The sequence below is a fragment of the Rattus rattus genome, chromosome 6, assembly GCF_011064425.1.
Source record: "Rattus rattus isolate New Zealand chromosome 6, Rrattus_CSIRO_v1, whole genome shotgun sequence".
Taxonomy (NCBI): domain Eukaryota; kingdom Metazoa; phylum Chordata; class Mammalia; order Rodentia; family Muridae; genus Rattus; species Rattus rattus.
Window position 1 is genome coordinate 77,012,694 of NC_046159.1, and position 24,851 is coordinate 77,037,544.

General features: G+C 40.1%; 1 protein-coding gene across 1 annotated transcript in view; it reads right to left on the bottom strand.

Moving 5' to 3' along the window:
* The window catches only part of Il23r (interleukin 23 receptor), an 87,412-nt gene that overhangs the window by 41,747 nt on the left and 20,814 nt on the right, over positions 1–24,851 (bottom strand). Inside the window, exons 5-6 of the mRNA XM_032907244.1 lie at positions 20,678–20,838; positions 4,913–5,058 (exon numbers count right to left, since the gene is read on the bottom strand). Coding sequence (XP_032763135.1) covers positions 4,913–5,058; positions 20,678–20,838 — 307 coding nt within the window. The remainder of the gene's footprint in view (positions 1–4,912; positions 5,059–20,677; positions 20,839–24,851) is intronic.

The window sequence follows — 24,851 nt, forward strand, 5'->3', positions numbered from 1 at the left end:
AGAAAGGAAGGAAGGAAGAAATATGTTGCCTCTGGGGTCCATATTCAGGACCACAACTCTGGCTGCTTTCCTGGAGGCCACAGGGGCACCCAGACAAGAACCTAGCATAACCGTCATCAGAGATCCCCTACCAAGCAACTGACGGGAACAGATGCAGAGACCCCCACAGCCAAACAGTAGGCTGAGCTTGGGGAATCTTCCAGAAGAGGGGAAGAAAGGACTGTAGGAGCCAAAGCAGTCAAGTATACTACAAGAAAACCTACAGAATCAACTAACCTGGGTCCATAGGATCTCACAGAGACTGAACCGCCAATCAGGGAGCATGCATGGGACTGGACCTTTGAACATATGTAACAGTTGTGTAGCTTGGTCTTCATAAGAGACTCCTAACAATGGCTATCTCTGACTCTGTTGCCTGCGTTGGGGACTCTTTCCTCCTACTGGGCTGCCTCCTCTACCCTCAAGAGGGAAGATGAACCTAGTCTTACTGTATCTTGATATGCCAGGGTTGGCTGATATCCATGGGAGGCCTTCCCTTTTCTGAAGAGAAACAGAGGAGGAATAGATGAGAGTTGGGGAGAGGGGTCGGAAGGGAAGGACTGGGAGGAGATGAGAGAGGGGGAACTTTACTTGCAATGTAAACTAAATTAATAATTAACTAACTAATTAATTCATTAAAACATGTATGTAAGTTACATAATATAAAGGTTATAAATTATTTAAAGTTATTTCCACACACTGAGATAAATTTAGTACTTGATGTTTTGCAGCAATGTTTTCTTAAGTATTGGTTTGTTTTTAATACCCTTTTACTAAAGAAACATTTAAAACCTATGATTAAATTTTAATTTTTAAATATTTTCTCATTGGACAAAGTCTTTGCTTTTTAGATAATCAGTCATTGCTTTAACCATAAAAAGTTTCTCTTTAGAGGCCAATGCATACTTATTTTTACTGTATTAATGAACACATATTTAAATCTGTGTTTAAAATTTGATCTATTAAAGAAACATAACATATAGCATTGTAAAATCCTTAACTATGATAATTAAAATTCAAAATTAGTTACAAAGTCTGTCTCAGAGAATTAAAGACGAGATTATTTCACCAACTTATAAAACAAAAAAGACATCACATCAAAGATTCCATTCTGCTTTTAAAACTCAGGTCTGGTTCCATTTAATTTTAACTCACTTCTGGGAAGATGTGGGCATTTTCAATCTGAGAATACTTTCATGTGGACTTTGAAAATTCTGGATACCAATCTCCAACACCACTGACAATCAAGTCTTCCAAGTTACTAACATTTTCCTCACCTTTTATGTTTCTTAAATTTTTGTAATTAGATTTTAAATTTTTGTTAATGTCATCTAATAATCTAATTTCTAAATGATAAAATAACACTAATCTTGGTTTTAATGAAGTTAAATAAAAATATTAGCTCCTTCTATTTGATCATGCCTTTTTGTTATGACTGGTTTTTTTTACTTTAAACCCTACCCTATTCAAAACTAATGTTTAAAAGATTCAAATGTTTTTAGTGTTTACAATTTGAATAAAACAGCAACAAAACCTCATAGTTTTCAACTTAAAATTTAACTCCATTAACTTTCACTAGAGATATCCAATTATTTGGGTAACTCTTTTTATCCAAGTTATGGAAAAAACACATCAATTTCTAATGATAACAATACGAACCATAAACACTGATCTTTCTTGGTTTAATTAATACCTCAAATGCCCTATTGGACAATTAGCCAAAATTTAAAATTTAATTAAGAAAATTTCATAATTTGCAAATAAAAAGGGACAATACTATACTCACTCTTTAATTTTTATTTCTACCCATTTAAATATAAGTAAGATAGCTCATAGATATAAATACAGAAGCAATTATGTAGCCAGTCTTGTCAAAAAAGATACATTTTGGTTATTTTTAAAATGTTTGTTTCATCTGTAATCTTTATTTCATTAGGCCAGACTGTGTTCCTCATAACTTAACTTTAGGTACAGCATCCTATGCCACATGTATTTGGTATGTCAGATACTGAGAGGGTAAAACAGTAAGGCAGATCTGGATCATGACTATGATCAGATCATTGTTGGTATAATCTAGAAGTTTCTTTCCTAATGCCCTTTGCCAGCTATTTCTCTGATCCGAAGATGGTGTCCTGCCTACTACTAAGTCTCATTTAGATCAGAATCTAGTAGTAAGCCTTCTTAACCATGAGGTACCCTATAGTTAGTAAATATATATACTACCAAGTGCCCAAATTGTGATGCTTGGTTAACAGGAGAAACTAAAAAGAAGCCATGTCATGATTGATTGATTTATTGATTGATTGGAACTGTAGTACAGTGGAGAGGTTGGAATGTTGCAGGTCTAGAAGCTAATTGTCTTGGGCTAGTTCTAGTTGGAACAGCCATCCCTTGCTCATTTGACTGACAGATAATAGAACAACAACAACAACAACAAAAAAAAAAACCCAAAACAAACCAACAACAACACTTCTTGGAATCTGTTAACTTAGCAGACCACTGGCTTCTACCAACCCAAGAGCTAAAAAAACATGTCAGGCATATAGAAAAGCTTCCCAACCAATATATTCTAAATTTGCTTTGACTTACGACTCCACATTGGAATTTGGGGTAATCTAAATCTGTTTTTTTGGGGGCCATTGCTACTTAAAATGGCTTCAGAATAAATGACCCCTTATTTCCTTTAAGATGAGAGCTGTGTTTTTTGTGTGGACAGAAGATCGATCTTTTGGTTCTCTGAGCTCCCAAATGGGTAGCTTTCTGAGAACTGTGCATTTCTAACATCTGGTAGAGATTGTTTTGAAAAGAGAGATTAAAGGCAACAAGAGGGCACAGCAGGTAAGGGTGCACGCACCACTAGGTCTGTCTGATGACTTCTGGCCTGCATACTGGAAGGAGAGAACAGATGTCTGTGTTTGTCCTCTTTCCTGCATGTTTTCTCTCTAGAGCATGCACTCTGCTCTCCAATAAGTAAATGTACAGGGCTTTTCTGTTTGTTTGTTTTTTCTTTTAAAGGTGGGCATGGTAGTGTAAATTTGTAATGTCTGTATTTGGGAACTAGAGACAGACCTTTGAAAATGCCAAGCCAGTCTAGGCTATACAGTAATACTAAAAAGAAAAACAAAACCAAAAACCATAAAAGCCACTTATCTAGCTTCCAATCCCACAGGCACTAGGTGGGGACAGAGAGTGAATTTCAACCAGAGGATAGAAAACCTCTGAAAACCTGTTCCAAGTTATTTATTGATAGTGTGTTTCTAATTTACAGACATTCACACAGTCTTCAATTATCTGGCTGATATGGAAGTTTTTTTGTATTTTAAAATAATAAAATGACACTTTTCAAGTGTAGCCAAACTGGAACCATTTCCTAGGGCAGAGTAATTCCAATTAATGTACTTATTGCCCACAGGTATTGCCCTGTTATGATTTTATTAGTGAGCCTCAAACAGACACATAGAAAATGCTTTTGCTAAAAAGCACTGACTCTTGACTTGGGCCTACAAGGTAACTAGAAGCGGGAGAAAGCTCACACGTCACTTTCATTTCGGGCCCATTTGTCTCCTGTAGTTTGTTTGAATGAAGGCAGAGACAAGTTGTTGTCCTTGTTTCTTCTCAGGTAACACTGGACTCTAGAAACAGCAAGGCTACCCAGAACCAATCTGTCACCCATATAAGGGCATGCCCCAGTGAAGGGCAGGGCACAGCTGGGAGTATAGGTAATCTCCTGAGGAGTACACATTAAGTAATAAGTACCTTGTGAGACCACCTTGGAGAAAAAGAGCTAAGCTGGTAGTTATTGAGTTCACACCTAGACCAGGACTGGGTAAGTATGCCAGCCTCTTGTCTTTTATTTAAGCCTAAACCTCATGTCAGTACCCTGAAGATAGACTTGGTGGGTCACTGAATGCTTTACTTGTTTGTTTTGGTTAGGTTTTGGTTTTCCCTTTTGTGACCACACTCAATGGGACTCTTCTCTGCTTTCCACATGCCCGCATGCTCACTTTGACTTGCCTCTCAGTATGTTAGAGACAAGTGACCATGCTTAGCTTCTTGAGGCTGCCAGGGCCCAGCTTGTACCCTAAAAGCTTTGATTGCAAACCAAACTGTTTGCAACCAAAATGATTGCAAACCAAACTGTTTGCAACCAAAATGATTGCAAACTGTGCTTCTCCTAAGATACTTGGTAATTTAATCTTAGTTCGTAAGTACAGTTGGTTCGTTCAGAAATTCCCTTTTATCTTAATGTTATCTCAGATTTAAGCTTATACTAGTAATAAATCTTAGAGTTTGTACACCACGTAATTATTTGTTTTATGCCTCTGTATGTCTGTGTGTATGCGCATATGTGTTCAGGTGCCTGTAGGGGCCAAAACAGGATTATAAGATACGCAACATGCATGTTGGGAACCAAATTATGGTCTTCTTCAAGAGTAACATTGTCTTTAATAACTGAGCCATTGCTTTCGCTCCTGGATTATGAGTTTTCATTTTAAAAATTGATCTCTAAGTGTAACTTACAGAATCACTCCCACCCACCATACTGTCAAATTTCAGCATAGAATGCTTCAGTTTTATATTTGTGACTGGTGATGTAAATTTCATCCTAAAAGACAACCATAAGAAACTACAAAAGATCCCATTTAGTTTCAAATTCAGCCTCTTTAGCAATTTACAGAAGGCAGAAGAAAACTGTCAGAAAACAACCCCATTTAGAAGCATACAGTAACCACTGAAACTAGAGTAGTTCAAATATCATATCAGTTAAATATGGGAGAAGCTGACCCTGCCTAAGTCCACCCTGAATGCCGTTGACTGACTTTTCTGGAAAGAATTTCTTCATACACTAAGGAATAATGAAAACTTAGCTTACATTCCATGTTTGGTTTGTTGTTGCTTTGTATCTCATCTCACAGAATACTTTCCCAGTCATAATTTTGCTCTTCCAGTAAATTATGGTCTTGGGCACATTAGCATTTGTAGTCTCAGCCCTGGAAATGATGGATGGAGAAGGTATCACTAGAAAAAGAAACAAAATACTAGTTGTTAAAAAATTCCCTCACGGAGAAATTGATACCTTTTCATCAACAATTACAAGGTGACCCATCAGGACGCACGACAATTTGCATACTCTGTTTCTATTGTATAATAAGGAAGCATTCACCTGGATAATAATGAGATAAGAATATTACATCTGTTGCTAACTTTTTGTTCTTCCATTGCAACAAATTCTCTTGCAAATTGTCATGCATCCTGATGGGTCACGTTGTAATTGTTTTATGAGAAATTGTAGTGACTGGAATAGTCACACTTATAAACTATATAAACACTTGTAAATTTATCTGAACACAGAGTATAATATTGATACTTTTCATTTCTTCTATATAAAGGTGAAAACATTAGTCTTTGTTAGATACATTATCAAATCAAAAACCTGCATGTAGGCTCCAGAAACCATTGCTCAAACTTAATATCCTCTAAGAAGTTACTCATTTTTAACTTCATAGAATACACTTTGGGAAGTTATTGTTTTAGAGAACCATGGATCTCTAAGACCACTTAAAATCATTTTAAGTACTATCAGGCTATAAATTGTATTCTTCTTCCTGTCTCCCACTTGAGTTTGGCTTGGGCATTCAGAATAGCACCATTCTGAATTAAGCCTTCTGAACTCTGTAAAATTTATCAAAATCAAAATATAATAACCGTGTTTCCATCTCAACAAAAAATAAGTAAATAAAGGGAAAGGATAGAAAGAGAAGGATAGGAAATAAATAGAAAGGATAGAAAGAGAAGAAATTCATGGTCATGTGTATGATAAAAGACTGGTTACAACATGCTCTGTCACAACCCTAACCTCCCACAAAAAAACCTGCACAAAATCTGTTTATCAGCTGTCTGGCCAGTTTTGGGTTGATTCTACCTTTTTTACTAAACCCCATAGGCAAAGGTAATTGATCCAAACCAATTTATATGGTCATCTGCATTTTGCATTTGAAACGTCTTGCCATCCTCTTTTAATTCACGTATAGTTTACAATGGCATGTGTATGCACATTGCACTGCTAAGTCTGAGTATAACAACCCATCCTTAAAGTGTCCCTTAGCAATCAGAGAAAGAACTGGAAGAGCTCAAAGGGTCTCGAGACCCCCTATGAACAACAACGCCAAGCAACCAGAGCTTCCAGGGACTAAGCCACTACCTAAAGACTATACATGGACTGACCCTGGACTCTGACCTCATAGGTAGCAATGAATATCCTAGTAAGAGCACCAGTGGAAGGGGAAGCCCTGGGTCCTGCTAAGACTGAACCCCCAGTGAACATGATTGTTGGGGGGAAGGCGGTAATGGGGGGAGGATGGGGAGGGGAACAGCCATAAAGAAGGGGAGGGGGAGGGATTAGGGGGATGTTTGCCCAGAAACTGGGAAAGGGAATAACACTCGAAATGTAAATAAGAAATACTCAAGTTAATAAAAAAAAAAAAAAAGTGTCCCTTAGCTTACTTATTATGTAGGTTATCAGGAGCTTTTGCGGAAACAGCTATTCTTAGGAGGAAGCAAATATATGCTTAGATTTTTTAGAAATGCAAATGGTGCCTGTGATGATTTGGATGAGATGTCCCCCATAAGTACTGGCCTCCAGCTGGTGGCTATTCAGAGAAGATTGGGGATGTGCACTTGTTGGAGGAAGTAAGTTACTGGGAGAAGGCTTTGAGATTTCCAAAGACTTTTGCCTTTACAATTTCAACCTATCTCTCTCTGCCATCTATTTGTGGATCAAATTGTAAGCTCTCAGCTGCTGCACCTACTGTGGCCCCATGCCTTCATTCTGCTATCATAGAGTCTAATAGTCTAGGACCACATGCCCGATCAAACTTCTATTCTAAGTTACTTTGGTCATAGTGTCTTACTACAGAAGGAAAGAGTGAGTAATATAATATTTGGTACCAAGAGTGGTTTTTGGAGCACATTGGGACTTTTGTGTTGAAAAGTGTGTGGATGCTGTAGGCATGGATTAGTGAGTTGTTCTCGTAGGATCTCAGGCAGCAGAAACAGCAGGTAAAAGCTTTCATCCGGATGATGAAAGTTATACAGATTGTGAAGCCATAGCCCAAGGAACTTCAGAGGGAAGCAAAGACTTTCAGTGGGTTGAAGACCGTTCCAGGGACATTTTGGCAAAGAATCTGGCTCCCTTCTGCCCTTGAACTACAAATTTACCTGAGGCTAAATTAAAAAGTAGTATGATTAGTTTCTCTGTAAAAGATGATTTTAAGATAGCCTAATATTGAATATGTCAAGTGGAGATTACTAATATTATACAGGTTGATAACGTAAAGGAGCAAGAAATAACAAAATGGGGGTTGGGGATTTAGCTCGGTGGTAGAGCGCTTGCCTAGCATGCGTAAGGCCCTGGGTTCGGTCCTCAGCTCCGGGGGGGGGGGGGAAAAATAACAAAATGTACAGTATGAGGAGCTAAAGAGTACCACAGCCACGTTCTACTGGAAGACATGGGGAAATTAAGGCAATGCCTGATCTGCAGTGGAATAAAGGGCAGGGTGTCCTCAGGGGATGACCCCAGCTAAACTTCTACCTTTGAAAGGAAAAGACAATGAAAGAGGCAACAAATGTGAGGGAGTCAGGCTCCTTCCCAAGAGGGCAGGTGAACTTGGCAGTATCATCCACATAGTTCAGCTGGTTATGGAATCTCCCTCCATGGTTAAGAAGAATCAGTGAGGCTAGGCAATGTGTGGTATGGCAGGTTCTGCATGTAGGCCCTGAGTGGGCAAGAGACCCTGAGAAGCCTTTGGCTGAAGCTGTGAAAGTGAACTCAAATTGTGTTGAAGATCTCCAGATAACTGCAATATCTGCTAAGGAGATAATCTCTAAACATGCAGTGGAATTAGCCTAAATGAGAAAAGGATGTCACACGCAGCAGTACCGGAAGGGCAGAGCCATCTTGGATATTTTACATTAGATATGGAGCTACAGGATTTGGTGTTTGCCCTTTTGGTTTCAGCTTTGCTTTGGTCCAGTATTTCTTCATTTTGTCTCCATCTTCCTTTTTGGAATGGAAATGTATATTCTATGTTTTTATGTGTTAGAAGTAAGTAATTTGTTTTTGATTTTTATAAAGGGTCACAGCAGAGATTACCTTGAGTCTAAGAAAAAACTTTGAACCTTTAAACAGTGCTGAGAATGCAAGACTAGGGGGACTCTGAAGTTGGACATGAATTTTACATTATGACATGGCCACAAGACGGCTGGTTTTTTTGGAGGGGGGAATAGAATGTAGTTGATTGAATGAAAATGGCCCCCATAAGCCCCAGGCATTTGAATATTTGTTTCCCAGTTAGTGTCTGTTTGAGAGAGAACTAGAAGATGTGGCTTGCTGGAGGAAGTGTGTCACTGGAGGTGGGTTTTGAGATCACAAAAGACTCTTGCCATTTCAAGGTAGCTTCTCTTCCTGCAGATGAAGATGTGAACTCTTAGCTGCTGCTCCAGCCATGGGCTTGCTCCACCGTCATAGACTCTAACCCTATGGGACCGTAAGCCCCAATTAAACTATTATTTCTTTATTAGTTGCCTTGGTCATAGTGTTTACTACTGCAATAGAAAAATAACCACTACAGTAGCAGAAGAGTTTTAGCATTGCAACAGAGAAGTAACCTTTGGTTTTGAGTAAACTTAACGTTTTGAAAAGAAACAAACTACAAGCACATGATTAATTATGATAAAACTTAACTGTTGAATCTATGGTTCTTGTCACTTATATTTCAAACATTTCCACCATATATTCCACTATCAGAAAAACAATTAAATCATAGATATTACATATCTAGATTCCATTTGTGTTAAAGAAGATAATCATATTATAGTTTTTCATATTTTTCCTGCATGATAACCTATGTTTATACAATAGAATTAGTGTTCACAGTAGTTGGCAGGAGACAATTCTCTTTCTACGTCTAAATTTATTTTGCTGCCCCATATTTCAGCAGAGGCATTCCACATTTTGGGGGGATACTTAAGACAGGGTTTCACCCTGTGCACCAGACTGGGTTTGAACTTACAGAGATCTGCCTGCTTTTGCTTCCTGAGTGTTGTGATTAAAGGCATGCGCCATCACTGCCCAGCACTTTCTAATGTTCTTAGAGCCAAACATGAAGCTATTATGTGGTGATTGCTTGCAGAAGACTTTTCTATACTCAGCTTCATAAAAAGATGCATTGAACTTGCAATACCTTGTTATTCAGTTACTCATCTATAAAATACTATTAGTATTCTGTCTAAGCTCTGCTCCACAATTACCTGGCAACGGCCTGGCATGCCTGGCACTATAAAAGGGGCTGCTTGCCCTGCCCTCCCCCTCTTGCTCTCTTGCTCTTTTGCTGTCTTGCTCTTGCCTTCCCTTCTCCCCTCTCCCCATTCCCTTTCCCCCCTCTCCAAGTGCTCATGGCTGGCCTCTACTTCTCTACTCCTTCTCTCTCTCTCTCTCTCTCTCTCTCTCTCTCTCTCTCTCTCTCTCTCTCTCTCTTTCTCTCTGCCTCTCCTACCCTCTTAACTCCTCCCCTTTCCCTGCATAAATTCTGTTCTATACTATTCCGGCATATGTCTGGTTCCTCAGGGGGAAGGGATTCCTCAGCATGGGCCCTCAGAGGCACCCCCTTCCCCCACACCTCACCACACTTCCATAGAACATATCTCCCTTCTCTTTATTTTTTTTATAAACACATCATATGGTATGACTGTTTTCAAAATTAAATGTGATGTGTGCTAAATTTTTGAAATACATACAGCACATAATCATTAAATGGAGGTGGTGATATTGAGATCATAATTACAATAACAGTAAAACTGTTACCAATTATCTTTTGTTCCTTAGGAGGAACCCAATTGAAATGACATGATCAGCTGTTATAGCTGATGTGAGCTTCCCAGTGTGAGTGCTAGGGATTGAACTTGGGTCCTCTGTAAGAACCCTATGCACTTTTAATTACTGGAGTGGTCGCTCCAGCCCCCAAAGGAACATATTTAAGAAAAATGTTATATTTACTGTATCTTACCTCAAAATGTAAACTTATGAAATGTGGTATATTTTGTACACATTGTATATATTGGTTATGTATATATTGCTGGGAATAGACATGTAATTCCTAATGATGTGTAGTAATATAAAGTTATTGTACAACATCATAGTCACCTATTTATGTTTTAAAATCTAATAATGAGAAGACAGGAAAGATTGATTCTTAGAAAAGTCTATTATTTGAGATAATTAATTTGCCATTAATTGAGAAGTTATAATATTAGCTATGATAGAAGGCTTTAGTGATCCCCCAAGGGTATTCATGCTGAATCCTAAGAGATCTTTTTAACAACCCTTTTCTTATTAGTTATCAAACACACTGTAATGTAATTTTATTTTTCTAAAAGAGGCTAAGGAATAAGGGATTGAATCAAAGATATTAAAATAAGATATTTCCTTCTGTAATCTTAAATTTTGTAATGTCTCAATCTTCATGTTCTTTCTGTACAAATTATAACCTTTTTTTACAAAATGGTTTGAAGATTAAATCAAAGACTATGTATAATATTGGACTCTCAGGAAGCTGAGAACTAGTGCCAAAGGGCTATCTATGAGCTGAAACCTGGCCAGCAGAAAACTTCTAGGTTGCAGAGAGCAAATTTTGCATCAGAACCTCATGGTATTCAGTGATGTGGAAATAGAGACAGAGTCTGCAGGAGAGCACAGCTTCCAAACAGCATGCCTGAATTTAGCAAATAGCCTAAGGTCTAGACCAGATTTCCCAACTGAACTTTTGAGGAATCACACAAAGGTGTGACCAGTATCTGGGACCTATTCCATGCCTAGAAGTGTAACAGAATCTGGAAGCTTGGAAAAGAATGCTGTGAAAGTCTCTCCAGCAAGCAGGAGAGATTGCATTCAAACTCTACTTTCTATCCCAATAAACTCAAGATTGAGACAGTTTATAGAAGAAAGCTTATTGGGGATTATGGCTCAGAGGGAGAGTCCGTAACGCTAGGAATGCATGGTATCAGGTAGTCAGAACAGAAAGCTGAATGATCACATCTTCAACCACAAATGTGAGGAAGAGAGCAAACTGGATGTGGGATGGAGCTGAAAATTCTCCAAGTCTGCACAAAGCGATATACTTCCTTCAGGAAGGCTGTATCACTTCCCCAAATAGCACCACTGAATGGGACCAAGTATTCAAATACTCGAGCCTATGGGAGAGTTTTCTCATTCAAACGATTATACTCCTTTTTATATATTCTTTCTTTATTTAGTATCTAGAAACAGTCTCTCTCCTTTTAGTGTTTTCCTTTCATTTTTCTTCTAGTCTTCCCTTTTATAATTCCCTCTGATAGGCTTTCCTAAAGATTACAAGGTAGGTTATTGCAGTGTCTCTATGTATTAGTAACATAGAGACTTTAGGTAACCTGGTTCTCTCTGCCCTCTCCCTCCCTGTCTCTGTTTCTGTCTCTGTCTCTCTCCCTCCATACCCCCATCCCTCCATCCCTCCATCCCTCCATCCCTCCATCCCTCCATCCCTCCCTCTCTCCGGTTGTATGTCTTTACCTCTTTCTTTCATTTTGCCTTTTTTAAGAACTGCCTCATCCCTTCTTGTCTCTACTATTCACCCCTTCTATTTACTTTCCCCCTTGATTCTTTTCTCTATCAGAATACCAATCACTAGGCTCACTCTGCTTTTTTCTTTCCAGACATTCCTGAAGTCATTAATTCTGTAATGCAAACCATACTACCAATGTTGTACTTCTTAAAATGATTGGAGTTTAAAGGTTGAATTCTCTTGTTATTTAACTATTACTTTATGTTTCTATCAGACTTACACTGTGATAGAGATTGCTATTGCAAACGGTATTTTATTTTCAAAAGTGTACGTGAAGACTGAGCCTGGTTCCTTGAATGTTAACAGAGAAAGGGCTGAAGCCTTACTGCTGTGTGCACTTTTGAACACTGCAATCATTTCCATTTAAAGGACAAAAATGACAAAATGTCCAAACAATCGCTTACATCAGATGCTCAAGTCCCAAGATATGAATACAAGAAACATGAAGAACAATACACCATGACTCCTACAAAAATTATAAATCGCACAGTAATCACCTCTAATGAATTTTCAGATCAATAACTTAATGAAGCACCATGGAGCCCTGAAAATACATCAAGCCAAACTTCAAAGCAATAGATGGAAAACAATGATTAAAATTGTTTGGTCACAAGAAATCCCTTTTCTCAAAGCCTGGCACTTAGACAAAGGCCAGCATTCCCTCAGGGACTTGAGAAAACAGTGTCTGCTACAGGCATCATTCTCCGTATCTCTGGCTCTTCCCTAACACATGCCTGTGGTGCCCATTAGCATCGCAAAGCCCAAACTAGCTTCTAGCTCCTTCAGTCTCTACTCACAGGTACCCGTTATACAAGTCAAAGCCCTCCACCCATCTCACAGGTTCTCCTCCTCCCAGGTACCTGTTTCCTTAAGACCCTGGAAACAATCATCATCAACTCCCTCTCCTCCAACCTGGTTTCTCTTGGCTTTCCTGAAAGACAGTCTTGGTGGTTTGGATAAGCCTTCCCTTTTCACCCACGGAGTGGCTATTTTGGTGTCTTATTGCACTCATTTTTTTTTTCTTTTTTTTCGGAGCTGGGGACCGAACCCAGGGCCTTGCACTTCCTAGGCAAGCGCTCTACCACTGAGCTAAATCCCCAACCCTGCACTCATTTTAACCAAGGATCAGGGCAGACATTAAAGGAATAGAAATGAGGAAAGCAGTAGAAATAAATTATTGTATTAATCGAGAGAGAGAGGAGGGAGGGAGGGAAGAAGAGGGAGGAGGAGGAAGAGGAGGAGGAGGAGGAGGAGGAAGAAGAAGAAGAAGAAGTAGAAGGAGGAGGAGGAGAAGAGAGAGAGAGAGAGAGAGAGAGAGAGAGAGAGAGAGAGAGAGAGAGAGAGAGAGAGAGAGAGAAGAGAGCATAAAATGTCTGGATTAGGTAGGGAGACCCTCTGGAGGAAGGGCAACTTAGCTCCTGGGTTGGGGACCAGGTATGCCAGGTAGGGGCTGAGGGATGCTGGGAGGACAGGTCTGCTTTGATATGTAAAATAAGCACCTCATTCCCTTGTTCTGGTGTCCTTAACCAGTTACCCAACTCTGCATCTCTGTCCTCTGCCACCCTGCCCCCCTCCCCCCAGTCTCTCTGTCTTCCCTCCTTTGCTCCCTCTCTGTCTCTCTGCAAGACTACTTCATTGGCCTCATTATCTGAGATTGAGGAACCCACCAGGGAGCTGTTCCCAAATAAACCTGCTTTTATATTTTCAAGTCGGTTTACTATGTCAGCATCTACTTCAATTTCTTTTCCTCGCACTGCATGGAACACTGTCAGAGACTTTGACACTCACGCACACTGCTCATTCCCTCAAACACACTCACCACACCCATTAGGTTAGAGTGAGTGTGACCCATGGAAAATAAAACCAGATCCTTGTGTCTCACTTTGCACAAATACCTACTTCAAATGAACCATAGATCTCAATAAAAGGTCTAGAATTCTCGTACTGTTAGGGAAATAAATAAGAAAATGCTTCACAATATTGGCATAAGGGTTTTCTGAAAAAAAAAATCTCCAGTCCAGTGTGAAGTAGACAATTATTGACTAATGGGAACCTCACAATATTATAAAATCTTGAAGAGACAGGCATGAAGGCTATTCTTCAAGTGAAGGTTTTCTTCCTAGGTGCCTCTAGTTTGTGTCAAGTTGACAAACAAATAAGGACAAAGAATGTATATGTGTATATACATATATGTATTAAATCTTTTAATTTCTCTATGTATATATGTGTACATATATCTTAATACGTACAGATAGGAAAATGTTTAATGAAACCAATTTCTTTCTATACTAACCAAATTTATAAAATGAAGATTTTGCCACAAAGTAGCTCATGATAGTATATTTTATGATGGTTGAAAATCAAGAGTAGTGTAAATTAACAAGGGAACAAAAAATCACGTGTTAAGATTGTTAGTATTTCTTCTAGGTTCCTTCCAGTATTTACCTAGCAACTGTCACGTACAAGGCTGGTTTGTTATAAAAGGACTGTTTGGCCAATCTGTCACCCTCTCACCTGTTAGTATTCTGTCTAAGCTCCAACCCCACAGCTACCTGGGGACAACCAGGTCTGCTCCCCCCACCCCCACCACAGTTGCCTGACAACAGCCAGCTGTGCTTGACTGTAAAGGGGGCTGCTTGCCCCCCTCTTCCTCTTACTTCCCTCTTGCTCTCTCTTTGTTCTTCCCTTCTCTTACCCTCTTCCCTGTCCCTTCTCTCCCCATTCCACCCTTCCTGCCATGTGCCCATGGCTGGCCTCCTTTACTTATCCCCGCTTCTAATCTTCTTCTCTCATTAAACCTCTCCTCTTGGACATGTTGGTTTGGTGTGCTTTGTCCCGGCGCAGGCCGGGATTTAATTTATTTTTTTATTGGATATATTTCATTATTTACATTTCAAATGTTATTCCGTTTCCCGGTTTTCTGTTCATAAGCCACCGTCCCCTCCATTCCCCACACAGGTGTTCTCCCCATCCACCCCTTTACCTCCCACCCCCTGACATTCCCCTGCACTGAGGGTCCAACCTTGGCAGGATCAAGAGCTTCCCCTTCCACTGATGCCTAACAAGGCTATTGTCTGATACATATGCAGTTGGAGCCCTGGGTCACTCCATGTATGTAGTCTTTGGGTAGTGGTTTAGTTCCTGGAAGTTCTGGTTGGTTGGCATTGTTGTTCCTATGGGGTTGCGAATCCCTTCAACTCCTTCAGTCCTTTCTCTAATTCCTCTAACGGGGGTCCTGTTCAGAGCTCAGTGGTTTGTTGCTAGCATTCAGCTCTGCATTTGACACGCTCTGGTTGTGTCTCTCAGGAGAGATCTACATCCGGTTCCTGTCAGCCTGCACTTCTTAGCTTCATCCATCTTATCTAGTTTTGGTGGCTGAATATGTATGGGCCACATGTGGTGCAGGCTCTGAATGGCCATTCCTTCAGTCTCTGCTTTAAACTTTGTCTCCCTGTGGCTTCCTATGAATATTTTTGTTCCCCTTTTAAAGAAGGAGTGGAGCACCCACATTTTGATCATCCGTCTTGAGGTTCATGTGTTCTGTGCATCTTGGGTAATTTGAGCATTTGGGCTAATAGCCACTTATCAATGAGTGCATACCATGTGCGTTTTTCTGTGATTGGGTTACCTCACTCAGGATGATGTTTTCCAGTTCATTCCATTTGCCTATGGATTTCATGAAGTCATTGTTTTTGATTGCTGAATCTCCATTGTGTATATGTACCACATTTTCTGTATCCATTCCTCTGTTGAAGGGCATCTGGATTCTTTCAGTTTCTGGCTATTATAGATAAACTGCTATAAACACAGTGGAGCATGTTTCTTTGTTGTATGTTGGAGCATCTTTTGGGTATATGCCCAAGAGAGGTATAGCTGGGTCCTCAGGTAGTGGAATGTCCATTTTTCTGAGGAAGTTCCAGACTGATTTCCAGAGTGGTTGTACCTGTTTGCAATCCCACCAACAACGGAGGAGTGTTTCTCTTTCTCCACATCCTCACCAGCATCTGCTGTCACCTGAGGTTTTTTTTTTTTTTTTTTTTTTTTTTTATCTTAGCTATTCTGACTGGTGTGAGGTGGAATCTCATGGTTGTTTTGATTTGCGTTTCACTGATGACTAAGGATGTTGAACATTTCTTTAGGTGCTTCTTAGCCATTTGAAATTCCTCAGCTGAGAATTCTGTTTAGCTCTGTACCCCATTTTTAATAGGGTTATTTGGCTCTCTGGAGTCTAACATCTTCAGTTCTTTGTATATTTTGGATATTAGCCCTGTATCAGATGTAGGATTGTACGATCTTTTCCCAATCTGTTGGCTGCCATTTTGTCCTAATGACAGTGTCCTTTGCCTTACAGAAGTTTTGTAGTTTTATGAGGTTCCATTTTTCAATTCTTGATCTTAGAGCATAAGCCATTGGTGTTTTGTTTAGGAAATTTTCCCCAGTTCCCTTGTGTTTGAGATTCTTCCCCACTCTTTCTTCTTTTAGTTTGAGTGTATCTGGTTTGATGTGGAGGACCTTGATCCACTTGGATGTAAGCTTTGTACAAGGTGATAAGAATGGATCAATTAGCAGTATTCTACATGCTGACCTCCAGTTGAACCAGCACCATTTGTTGAAATGCTATTTTTCTTCCATTGGGTGGTTTTAGCTCCTTTGTCAAAGATCAAGTGACCATAGGTGTGTGGGTTCATTTCTGGGTCTTCAATTCTATTCCATTGATCTATCTGCCTGTCTCTGTACCAATATCATATAGTTTTTAACTCTATTGCCCTGTAATACTGCTTGAAGTCAGGGATGGTGATTCCCCCAGAGTTTTTTATTGTTGAGTATAGTTTTTGATATCCTGTGTTTTTTGTTATTCCAAATGAATTTTCAAATTGCTCTTTCTATCTCTGTGAAGAAATGAGTTGGGATTTTGATGTGGATTGCATTGAATCTGTAGATTGCTTTTGGTAAAATGGCCATTTTTACTATAATCCTGCCAATCCATGAGCATGGGAGGCCTTTTCGTCTTCTGAGATCTTCTTTAATTTCTTTCTTCAGAGACTCGAAGTTCTTGTCATACAGATCTTTCACTTGCTTGGTTAAAGTCACACCAAGGTATTTTATATTATTTGGGACCATTATGAAGGGTGTTGATTATCTAATTTCTTTCTAAGCCTGTTTATCCTTTGAGTAGAGGTAGGTTACTGATTTGTTTGAGTTAATTTTATACCCAGACACTTTGCTGAAGGTGTTTATCAGGTTTAATAGTTTCTCTGATGGAACTTTTGGGGTCACTTAAATATACTACCATATCATTTGCAAAAGTGATTTTGACTTCTTTCCTTCCCATTTATATCCCTTTGACCTCCTTTCATTGTCTTATTGCTCTGGCTAGGCCTTCAAGAACTATATATATTGAATAACTAGGGAGAAAGTGGACAGCCTTGTCTAGTCCCTGATTTTAGTGGGATTGCTTCAAGTTTCTCTCCATTTAGTTTGATGTTAGCTACTGGTTTGCCCTATATTGCTTTTACTATGTTTAGGTATGGGCCTTGAATTCTGGATCTTTCCAGGACTTTTATTATGAAGCGGTGTTGAATTTTGTCAAATGCTTTCTCAGCATCTAAAAACCCTGAAAACCCAGAAGGTAGACAACTTCTGATGACCTATTTCTTTTCCCAGAGCTACTCTGACATAAAAGACAATTAAAAAAGCTAGAGAGGGGACCCTTAACTCCACAGGTAGAAGTTTTGGCACTAGACTTTGAGGTGTGCCATGGGAGAGACGAGAAACTTGCAGACTAAAGTACCAAATACTGGCAAAGGCTGTCCGATCAGCCTCAGCCACTGCACTGAACTTCTAAGGTGGTCTTCTAAGACTAAGAGACCATCAGGCTCCTGTTACAGATGTGGTCAACAAGGCATTAGGTAAGGGTTTTCCCTAACTTCTGCAAGCCCAGGAGCCATGTCCTAGGTGCCATCCAGAGGGACTCTGGGCTGTCGATTGCCCTCATGTTGCACAGAACAGGGGGACATCCAGATAACCCTCTAGCTGATCTCCTAGGCTTGGCTATGGATGACTGAAGGGGCCTGAGTTCCCTGGACCTGACCATTGCCATCACCAGCAAAGTCCTGGGTAACCATTATGGTATGTGGGCATCCCATCTCCTTCCTCTTGGACACTGGGGTTGTTTACTCTGTCCTAACTGACTTTTGGGGACCCACTTCTTCCCCATTGTTGGGGTAAGGGGTAATCTTACCTTCCTCACCAAACCCCATTGATTAGCTACACGTTTTAGGGGTGTATCTCTCACCCATTCCTTTTTGGTAGTGCCAACATGCCCTGTTCCCTTATTGGGAAGGGATCTTCTAGCTAAGTTGGGAGCCTCTATTTTGTTCCACCCAAACTCGAGTTCACTAGCAGCCCTTCTGCTTCTTCTAGCCAGCCAGCCTACTAACACAGACATGTTGCTTCCTTTACCAGCTTCTCAGGTAGACCTCCAAGTCTGGAAGGTCCAGAACCTCTCTATAGGATCTGGAAACTGCTTTCTCTGTTTGTCTTTTTGTTGTGGAAAACTGTTTTAAGACATGCAGGACACATTCTAAAGGACAAATTCTTCCTTCTGCTCCACAAAAAGCTTAACTTAAAGAATGTTCATGTTGTCAACTCATGTTGTTATCTCTTTTGTAAACGTATAAGCCACTCAGACCTACCTGTCATGGACCAAATAGACTCCACTCAAATAAGTACATCTGCCTAAAGTTCCCACTTACTACCTATTCCAAAGGGTGGGACTCCTCTGGGTTTCAAATGTACATCTAAGAAAAAATTATTCTTTTCTCCCAAATACACTTAATCTTATTCTCTACCTATTATATATAGATGTAGGGAGCCGTATTGGATTTGGGCCTGGCCGCTTTGTGACTACATAGCTCAAGGTGGCTATGTGATTCTGGGCTGCATGGCCACAGAAGCTCACCCTAAAGTGGCTGCTATAAGACTATGAGATTGTTGGACAAAAGCCTCTCCCAGAAAGACCCCGGGAGCAATCACAGGACGTTTCAGCCTGAGCAAAACACCGGATGTCTCTGAGCAGATTCCTGAGAAGGGTTCGACCTTTTCAAAGAACATGTCCCCGGAAGACTGTTGCCTCTTTGTTTAAGGAGGATATCTTGCAGTTTAGTGATTCACCCTATATCCTTGGGCACTTCCCAATACTCTCCCACCCTAAGCTTCAGCTCCCGCTTCTATTCCTGCCTCAGAGCTTTAAATGCTGTACATTTCTCTCAATAAACGAGACCTTGACAATGGAACTTTTGCTTGGTCTCCTTCTTCTCTTCACCCCATTGACCCACAGGTAGAAAGCCTCTTCGGGACCCTGAATAACTGGGTCCCTGCAGGCAGGGGCATATGTGTGTGTGTGTGTGTGTGTGTGTGTGTGTGTGTGTGTGTGTGTGTGTGTATGTGTGTGTTCCAGCATCTTGTCCAGGCATTTACTACACCCAGGACAGCTCCAGAGAAGCAACCTCCAGATGTCCAATCTCCCCTCACAGACACAGACTCTTCTATTGGACCTGTTCCTTCTGACCTATCCTCAGATGGTTCCACAGACAACAAGGAAATAGTCAGCTCTAAGATTGGACAAACATCCTATACCCATTTTTCTAGGTTCCCTAGAGACATGTCACCCCAAAGCAAGCAGGAAGTAGTCAGAGATCATAATGACTCTATTCCTGCTCCACCATTGCTTTTCTAATTTTTCTTTTTTAATTAAACCAAAACAGGGGAATGTTGGTATTCTGTCTAAGCTCCACCCCCACAGCTACCTGGGAAAAAACCAGGTATGCTACGCCCCACAATTAGTTGCCTGGCAACAGCCAGCTGTGCCTGACTATAAAGGGGGTTGTTTGCCCCCCTCCTCTTCCTCCTACTTCCTCTTGCTCTCTCTTTGTTCTTCTCTTCTCTGCTCTTGCCCTCTTCCCTGTCCCTTCTCTCCCCACCCCACCCCCACTTCCTCCCACATGCCCATGGCCCGCCTCTTTTACTTATCTCTCCTTCTACTTTTCTTCTCTCAATAAACCTCTCCACATGGAACCATGTTGGTTTGGTGTGCTTTGTCCAGGCATGGGCTGAGATTTAAACCCCAACATTGGTCCTAATATCACCTATTTCTTTGATCTCTCTCCACCCCTCTCAGTCCTCTTGCCCCCCCATCACGTGTTCCTACTTAGCTGGCCTTTTCTTTCTCTTTCCTTTCTTTCTGTCCCTCTCTGTTCCCTTTCTTCCCTACATCCCCTTCCCATGCCACAAACTTCATTTTATATTAGACCCAATATATGGTTGGTACCTTGGGGAGGAGGTGAATGTCACCTCCTTGGCCACCCCTTCCTGCTGCATCATGCTGGCACATTATAAAGCATGTCAGAGATAAATACTGAAAAGAATAGTATAGATTACCTTAATAAAAATACTTAATATTATAACCTTTAAAAGGGAGGCTCTAAAATATCTCAAGCAAAACATGCTAACAGTTTTCTGGTTGGTGAAGTTAGAGATGTTTATACAATTCTGAGCAATCTATATGTATCTGAAAACAATCCTCTCCGACACACAGCAGACAGAACATAATCTTTTATATGCCGTGCCTTTTACAAAAGAAGTCTGATCATATCTGAGCACAGTCTTTGTTTCTTCCCATCTGCTCTCGAAAGGTGACAAGTTATTTTAAGGTGAATTTCATGTCTCTTAGTCTCTCTTGGGAGCCAAGTTCCAAAAAAAAAAAAAAAAAAAAAAAAAAATTGTAAATAACAGCCATCTAGAGATGAGACCAGAAAGAAGTCCAATTGTAGAGTTGCCCTAGGTGGCAGAATAATGGGATAAAAATGATTGCTTATAATCTGCAGGAACTTTAGTTGCCCTTTGTTCAAATGTAGACTGTGTGGTGTCATCAATACAAAATTAGTTGTTTGTAATAGAAGACAGGCAGCCACTCTCACTCTTACCTATATCATCCAGATGAACTTGTAGTTGTTGTGAGTTCTCCATGCCTAGGGCATTGACAGCTTGGACCCATACCAGATACTTCCTGCCACCTTGCAATGAGTCAGTGGAGATGTTAACATAGTTTGAGGCAAGATATTGTTGTTGTTCTTCTGTCTCCAAACTATTTTAAAACAAACAAACAAACAAACAAAAAACCAAAAAGAAACGAAAACTCTACAGGTTATATTTATTTAGTTTCCTTGTTCCAGAAACTTTGAAAGCTATCTTTTTCACCTGATTTTAGAACTTGACCTGTTACTGAAAAATGAACCAAACTTCATTTGATCTGAATTTTTAAAAACAAATAATTCAAATGAGGCAAGTGTTGGCTTCATACTCACAGAGATCTGCTTACTTCTGCCTCCTAAGTGTGGGATTAAAAGAGTGTCACACTGTGCCTGGCTTCAGACAGGGATTCCTGTAGCTCTGGCTTTTAAACTCCCTAAGTCACTGAGGGTGACCCTGAACCTCTAATTCTCCTGAGTGCTGTATTAGAAGAATGTACTCCCTCACCCAGTTTATTCAAAGTTGGGGGTTTGAACATGGGGCTTTGTGCATGCCAGACAATCTTCTATTAACTGTGTCATGTTTCAGCCCCCAAATTCTTATTTCTGAGAAATAGAAATACTTCATAGATTTGCACATTACCCTTTATAGGGGATGGGTGCTAGGGGAAACACCTGCACCTTCATTTTACTGTTCCAATTATGGTGGTTGAGCATCTGAGTTGGGGTAACCACTGGCCAGAGTTTTTTTTTTTTTTTTAAATCTAATACCATTAACTGTTTTTTTTTTTTTTTTGTTCCAGGAGACTGCTTTCATGAGGTCATAAGAAAGAGTTAAAGTTACAGTTATTTCATGGTTAGGGTTACATTCTAGGTGCCTTTTTAGGACATGCCCAATCAGCAACCCCCGAGTTTCTGCAGGTTTATAATAGCTCAGCAAGAATCAGAGCTTGAGTCATGTGACATGCTCTCAGAGACACGAATATGAGATTCAGAATTTGATGCAAGCGATGTGCTGCACAAGCATAGATACGAGGAACTAGCTTTAGGCTGTAACCAAACAAATACCTTCATGAATTAAAATACCACAGAAACGTCGTTCTGCCATAGGAAGGCTCTCTGAGGCTCACAGTCACTGGGGACATGCTATAGGGACAGGAACCAAATCTGCAGCAACTTAGGCTTTAAGTTCCCGTGCCTCCCCACACCGCCTCTTGCCTTTCACCAGCAGTGAAGGCATCATGAGCATCATGTGGTGGGGTGGGATAAGAAGTATCTATCATTTTGGCTAACTGTAGGAAGTGCGGATTTTAGAGACAGACAGAGGTTCAGCTCCCGGATAAGACCCTTCATAAGTTATGAGACTGAGACAATTTACTTAGCCTTGATACACTTCAGTTTATTCATCTGTGAAACAGGAAGGATGGCATCACTGTGATCACAAATGAAGGCAGATGCTTGAGAAGAAAGAGCCAGGAGTAGATGGCTTCGTACCTAACAGAGGACTCATTAAATTATATCAGAAGGAAAGGAACTTATAATGTCACTTTTGTGAATATAAATGAAATAAAAAAAATTAAGACAGGATTGTTCTGTGTCTCAGGCTGGCTTTGAACTCTTATTCCCTTTGCTTTGGCGTCTTAAGTGTTGGGGATTACCAATATTTATATATAGTTTGGATCTGAAGGTAAATTATGTCCTGGGCTTATGCATTTCCATAGGTGACTTATATACTTTCTGGAGTGAGAGGGGTCATAAGTATATCAATAGAGAACTTACTGGAAAATAGGCTAACCTGTGTTAAATAAGAGTTCAAGCATGAACGTAAGACAGCTGTAGCTGTGCTTAGTGGTAAGCGTAAGTGTTAAGTGGGACATTTTTGACTATTTTCCAGTTAGAGAAAACCACATACACATTCTTAACTGGTTTGTGGCTTATTTTCTTACCACGCATACTGAGACCTCAAGTCTTACAAAGAGAAATGCATAGGTTACAAAGGATGTGACCCAAACATCGTGAGGAGAGCTGCAGGTTACAAGATAGGTCTCAGCAGTTAAAAATGCTCGTCTCCAAGCCCAACCCGTTGGAAGCAGAGCCTGATGTTTGATTTATGTTCACTTTGGACATCTAAGAGGAACTATTGGATGCCAAATGATTACGAGCTTGTCGGACTTGTTGATATCTTTTTCCTCTATGAAATTTTTAGGTTAATTTCTCGGGTTTACCAGGGGCCCAGAAGTCCTAAAACCAGAAATAAATATTTGCTGAATTGGCTTGGCCTATCAGGATGGAGGCCTATCGTCGTCTATTCCTCACTCTTTCTAAAACTTGTTGAAATTGTTAAATAGTTTTTCATTTGTTATTTGTTTAGTGTATGTGTATATTCTCAGGTACAAATACCATGATATGGGGGCCAGGGGCCAACTTTTGATTTCACTTCTCTCTTCCCACCATGTGGTTCTCAAGAGTCAAAGTCAGGTTGTCAGGATGGGAAACAAGCATTTCCAACTGCTGGACCATCTTGAGAGCCCCATTAATTAATTTCTTTTCAACAACTATTTACAATTAGAAGGCACAGCCAGACACTACTACTGAGTTTCAAAGATAAAATGCCTATTCATCAGGGGCTGCTGAAGAGAGAGGGGGCAACAGTAAGTAGATACTTAGCTACACAGGTCAGTCTTTTTTCCAACAGCACTGGTGATACACAGGAAAACAACACAAAACCCTGTCTAGTGGAGGGCATCATTAACAAGCCAGGGAGGAAGAGAATTCTTGATTCAACAGATTCAGTTCTGTAAGGCAAGGCTCTACCATTGAAAGATTGCTACTTTTCTGTTGAACAAGCAGGTGGGCCAGAGCGACAGGCTTTTACAGTCAGTGTGATCTTACTGGTGCATAGAAGGAAGCACATGATTTGGAAATGAAACTTTGCCTGAGCTGATCTCTTGATGTTTGGCTAAGTGGAAATACCCTACGAGGCCAGGACGGCACAGGCATTTTGCTTGCTGCTTGCTTCCCGCCTTGCCCACAGCATTCGATATAACTCAATTTTGTCTTGGAGGGAAAAGGCCCTTAGGCAATTTCTTAGAGGTGTAGGCTTTTCTTTCAGTTCACTACTGTGCTTGAAGATGATGAGATGCGTGTTTCCCTTTGTGCTTACTGGAAAGTACACTTTGAATTTGTTAGAAGAAACATCCATTTTCTATAATTTTCTAATGTTTATGTCTTCTTTAAAGAATTTGGTTTTATTTTTTTTTAATCTCTCTCTCTCTCTCTCTCTCTCTCTCTCTCTCTCTCTGTGTGTGTGTGTGTGTGTGTAAAATGATATGAGTTTGTGAGTACAGGTACCCATAGAGAGCTGGATTTATTTATAGACAGTTGTAAACCATTGGACATGGCTTCTGGGAATCAACTTTAAGTGTTTGGAATAATTGTAAGTGCTTAACTGCTGAGCCACCTTTTCAGACCCATTGTTTCTTCTTTAATATATGACACAATTACATTGATCCGGACACCATCAATTCCAAATACTGGTTGGGTTTGCCAGAGTTCATCTACAGTTTAACTTCTTATCCAAAGTGCTCAGGATTGGAAGTGCAGACTTTAAATATTCCCCCCAAATTTTGAGTATCTCGGTGCAACAGCTATAAAGTTAATCTTTCCTATTAGAATACATCTAACAGAATTTTCTAGATTTGTACAAAATTACCTGAAAATAAATTGTATATATTACTCTGTGATTGTTACTGCTTTACTAATCTTTTTACTTCTGTATTAATCAGGTTTGGTATAGGACAAATCACATCAACTTATACAGTCAGTTTTGAGTGCAACACAATATTCTAATCACTTTTGATATAAATAGTCTGATTGATGTCCTTCCAAATACACATGCTGAGACCTAGCAGGTCTCTTAAGCAATGGGTCCTTTTCATACTTAAGATTTAGCCTTTAGTGCAAGAGTCTTAAGTGGCTGAGCTCTTAGGTGGTGGTGAAGTAATGAGGGCTTCACACTCAAGGATGATGTCAATGCCTTATGAAGGAATGAAGTTGTTTTTCCAGCATTCATGGGAAGCCTCCTAGAAGATATTGCTTATGGGAAATGGCCTTTGGCAGACTTTACTGG